Genomic DNA, 4761 nt, shown 5'->3' with positions numbered 1-4761 from the left:
GTGTGTGTGTGTGTGTGTGTGTGTGTGTGTGTGTGTGTGTGTGTGTGGCCAGCAGGCCTGTGCTGGTTACAGTATGTTGCCTCCAGTCACTTGGCAGCTGTGTGAGAACGTTCCAGGTTTGTGTGTGGGAGGCACCTGGAGAGCACCACACCTTGGTGAAATTCATAGACGTCAGCTATTTCTGGCATCCTCAGAATGTCCTCTTTTTCACACCCTCGTATCGGCGGAGCAGATTAGAGCTGTGCTCGGTGGATCCCTCCAGTTATTAGCCCAGTGCACAGCCTCCTCTCAGACTATCTTTAGACGGCGATATATTTTGGCGGATCATCTGGTGTCATGATGTTATCCGAGAGATAAGGGAGCTCACCATACGGGAGTGCTCTAAATGGCGACTGGCGTCCTGTGTGTTTGCGTTAAATGGGCATGATGCAGCGGCCAGGGCAATATTTTTCAGTTAAAGTGCTCCCTCCCGCCTTTCCTCTCAATAGGATCCAGTCTTAGGCAGATTTTCACTCCTTCAGCACAGGATTAAATGGTAGTAGTTACATTGATCAATAGGTTAAGAAGCACACAATCCCTCTTGCTGCTAATGACCTCAGTAGTAATGGGTAATAAAATGGGGGTCTGTAATAGCCTCTTGCCGGGGCCGTGCACAGAGGGAGCTGCTCTAGCTGTAGTCACTGTGAGCCAGACGCTCTTGACGAGGCGAAGTGTGAAACCATGATGAGATATACACCCAAGGTGTAAAGAATTAAGACGGTTGAATTGAAAGGAAATCTGGGTGTAATTTGTAATGAAATTGGCAGTTATTGAGAGCTGAAGTGTGTAAAAAAAAATACACAAAAAAATCCTCTGCGTTAACGTGGAGTTAGGTCTCCATTTTTTTCCCTCTCTCACATCACACTCTATATAATGTGGCATGACAAAATGATTATACTTCTGAAAATAAGGCTAAATTTACAGCTTTAACACGGTAGTAAAAAATAGAGCATGACAAGTATGGAGTAGATTTTTAATGCACGCAGTTAAAGCAAAGCTTCAAAAAAAAGGGTGTGTGTGGGGGGGGGCATTATTATTTATCCTCGGTGTGCACGCGCGGGGGGGGGTAAATGTCATGTTTAGACGGGGACTATATATCACATCATGTATGGCGCTTGCACGTCAGCAAGACGGGGCCGACCGGTTGACCTTCAAAATAGTTCATCAAAATTAGCGACGCCCAGAAAAAAAGAAGAAGAGAAAAAGAGGAGAAAAAGAGAAAAGGACTTCAGTGGATAATGACTGTGAAATTAAGGAAACGGGAGGCCGGGGCTATGCAAATGACAGGACAAGTCATGTGCAAAAGTCAAGATGAACTGCATATTAAGACATAATACGGGGGGGATTAATATTGCATTTTCCCTACGCCCGCTGCCGCAGATGAGAGATGTGGCGTGTGCGTGGGTCCCGGGTGGGGCCGGGCCTCGAGGAGGCGGCACCAGCGTGGTGTGGCGGCGCTCTGTGAAGTTAACCGAGAGCATCAAAGCCGGTCCGTCCCATTTGACATCGCTGCCCTCTCCTCCGCATTCTGTTTCTGCAGTACAAGCTGTTCATTGTGGCGGCGCTTTGTTTGTGTTTTTAAGGTGATATGCACGCGTCAAGAAGAAGGGCCCCTTCGTACAGCGAGATCGCATTCGGAAAATGCATGAAAAATTCAAAGGGGGTGTCATTAGCCATGAGGCGGCCACACAATTTGGGTAACCTTGGTGGAGACGGACTGTCACTGATGGACTCTCTCCGCTCTCTATCAGCTGCTGACATCAGCCTGAGAGATACACAAGCACATCTTAACACACACTTATGCACATACATTACTAATGTGTGTGCGCGCCACGTGCACAAAAGCACGATCGCCGCCGCACTGGTAACACCTGTGAAGACGCGGGACTATCGAGCGCGCCTTCCATGTCATCCGAATGACGAGGGAAGGAGCTTTTAATGGCATCACAGTGGTGAGTGGCAGCATCCAGACATACCGCCGAGTCCCCGATGCCGCCGGAGCAATTAAGGCACCCTGACAACTGTGGGGGGGGGGCTCTTTCAGTGTCACAACACATCACTTGTTTGTGAGGAGTCACGCACTCACACCTTTCTGCTGGGAGTTAGTTAGGGGGGCCCTGCGTGTCCTCCGCCGTGGCTCCTCCTCCTCCAGGCACTCCGCGTCTTCACGACAACAGATCGCCGTTGACAGCGTCCCTGATGAAATGTTCTCACACGACGTGTCCCGCTGCATGCGATGAGCGAGCAGCACGCTGCATCTTTGCTGTTTATTTTTTGAGGCAATCTTTCGCCTCCTCAGGTGTGTTTGCCGTGATTCACATCAGATCAGGTGTTGAGATGTTGTGTGTGTGTGTGTGAGTGGGAGGATGGAGGATGGAGGTTGAAGGTTGGGGTGGATGCTTTGCTCCACAGGCATGATCCACGCCTGGCTGTCTCGTGTCCTTTGGCCCGCCTCAGTCTGGCGTGGTGTCACAATGGTTAGAGGGGTTATGGAATGTGTGTGTGTTTGCTGGAGGGTGTGTGCAGCTTGTGACACGTCAAGATGACACTTGAGATGAATCCAGTCAAAAGCAAGACGCCATTTTATATTCATATTATATGGTGTATTTATTTGTAGTCTTTTGGCGAGCACTATTTAGTCATCAGCCTTTAGTTTTTTTCCCCACATTTGAGTTTATTGTTTTGTTTTTTGTCTCCTGCATGAATTGTGCACTGTATTAATGAAACTCTTGGTGTTTTGACATCCCTCTCCTCGCCTTTGTGTGTCCGCGCAGGTTCCAGTTTCAGTGGCTATGATGACACCTCAAGTGATAACTCCACAGCAGATGCAGCAAATCCTTCAGCAGCAAGTCCTGAGCCCTCAGCAGCTCCAGGTTCTCCTCCAGCAGCAGCAGGCCCTCATGTTACAGCAGGTAATGTGCACCTGACTCTCACATCACAGATCTGCTGATCTCCCTATGCACAGACGGGCGTTATTACAAAGACGCATTCACGTTCAGCTGCTTTTCTTCTGCCTCAACATTCCTCACGGTATTGAAAAAGCTTTTTTTTTTTTTTAAAAAAAAAACGACCGACAGACTTTCACTGACGTGTCGCCCTTCGCGTCTCTTCTGCAGCAGCAACTCCAAGAGTTCTACAAAAAGCAGCAGGAACAGCTCCACCTCCAGCTTTTACAGCAGCAGCCGCAGCAGCAGCAGCAGCAGCAGCAGCAGCAGCATGCAGTCAGCAAGCAGAGTAAAGAGGTAGGCTGACATCACTCCAATTCTTGCCATTACCAAACCCCGTCGGCCAGACAGAGCATGGAAGGCATGTGTGCTCCCTCCCTCGACCCCATCTGCTTCCAGACTGTGGTTAAAGTAGAGAAGAGAGAGGAGAGGGGGTGGGGGGGGATCAAGTGCACTCATGCTTCTGATTAGCATGTCAGACCTGCTGGATGAATGGTAACAACTGACTGATACAGTGCTAAGAATACAGCCTCTCTTTTTCTCCCTCTCCACGATATTTTATGGAGCCTGAGCATCGGCCCATTGTTCTAGATGTTGTTGTTTTTTTGCTCCAAGTAAACAAGTGTCCCGTGCAACAAAGAGATGACCGCTCCTGTGAGGCTCGTGCAGGACGTAATGAAAGGCAGGAACAGGGAGCTTATAAATCTGAGAGGCTTCTCTCGGTAATTAACATGGAAATGGCAGAGGAAGAGAAGGCATGTAATTGTGAGATATCAGTGCAGAGAGCGCTCCCAGCTTTGTTGCCTGTGTTTTTTTTCCTTCTTTCCTCCCTCCCTCCCTCTCTCTCTCTATATATCTTTCTCACTCCCTCCAGTACAGCAGGGCTTGCTCATTGGCAGCAGCTTAATGCGTGTTAATGACCGGAGGATACAGGCATCACTGTGGACAAAGCAAATTATTATTGTGCGGTCAGAAGGAGTTCAAAGACGATCTGGGACATTTTTTTTTTTTTTTTTTTCGGCTCTCGTCCCCGTTGAGTTCGGCGTCCGGAGAGCGGAGGAAGCACAGAAAATGACGACCCGGCGTTAAGAGGCAGGGGCACACGCACAGCTCGCGCTCACTCACACGTCCGCGTTCCTGTCAGCAGCTCCCGACTTCAAAGTCGCAGCTCCCTAATTAATGAACTGCGGGCTTCAGTTTGGACAAGTTGCGGCGTGATGCTCCCATAAATCAACATGACAGCAGAGCTCCTCGGCCTCAGATAGGGCCTGTCACCAAGTCGCATCTGATGTAAACACAAGAGGAACAGGGCAGAAAAGAGAGGGGGGGGGGGGGGGGGGGCAAGGAGGTGCAATTGATCAGTTGAATGGAGCATGAGAATAAAAGAAAAGCCAACTTTTGAAGCATATTATGTATGATCACAGGAAATGGATGCAGCCTCGAGAGGCTCTCCCCCTCCGCCAATGTTTTCTTTCTCTCCCCATCGCTCTTCTTTTTTCTTTTTTCCAGTCGCATTTCGAGCAGCCATCAAAAGACAGCGTAAGAATTATGCAGTGACTCCCCTGTGGCTGCCAGACAATAACCCCCTGTTGTTGCTTTGTGCCTCTTTTATTTTAAAGACATCAGAATTTAGTTTTTCAAAGATCTTTAACTTTTATATTTGAAGCTTGACAATAAAGGCCTGCCAGTGTCACTCTTTATCATTTGTCAGGGACTGTATTTTTCTCTCCCTCATGCCACTTCTTGTTAACCTCTTATTTGGTCTATTGGGTCTGGG

General features: G+C 48.7%; 1 protein-coding gene across 10 annotated transcripts in view; it reads left to right on the top strand.

Moving 5' to 3' along the window:
* The window catches only part of foxp1b (forkhead box P1b), a 148196-nt gene that overhangs the window by 112518 nt on the left and 30917 nt on the right, over positions 1–4761 (top strand). For 9 of the 10 annotated variants that reach the window (XM_031843583.1, XM_031843591.1, XM_031843599.1 and 6 more), the window contains 2 exons: positions 2814–2951; positions 3156–3281. In XM_031843583.1, the coding sequence (XP_031699443.1) occupies positions 2814–2951; positions 3156–3281 (264 nt within the window). The remainder of the gene's footprint in view (positions 1–2813; positions 2952–3155; positions 3282–4761) is intronic. The other variant, XM_031843625.1, reaches the window with a different exon arrangement.

This window comes from Anarrhichthys ocellatus, unplaced genomic scaffold (assembly GCF_004355925.1).
Source record: "Anarrhichthys ocellatus isolate YVR2014 unplaced genomic scaffold, GSC_Weel_1.0 scaffold1, whole genome shotgun sequence".
NCBI lineage: Eukaryota > Metazoa > Chordata > Actinopteri > Perciformes > Anarhichadidae > Anarrhichthys > Anarrhichthys ocellatus.
The sequence above is the reverse complement of the archived record's forward strand: the minus strand, read 5'-3'. Positions and strand labels throughout refer to the sequence as shown.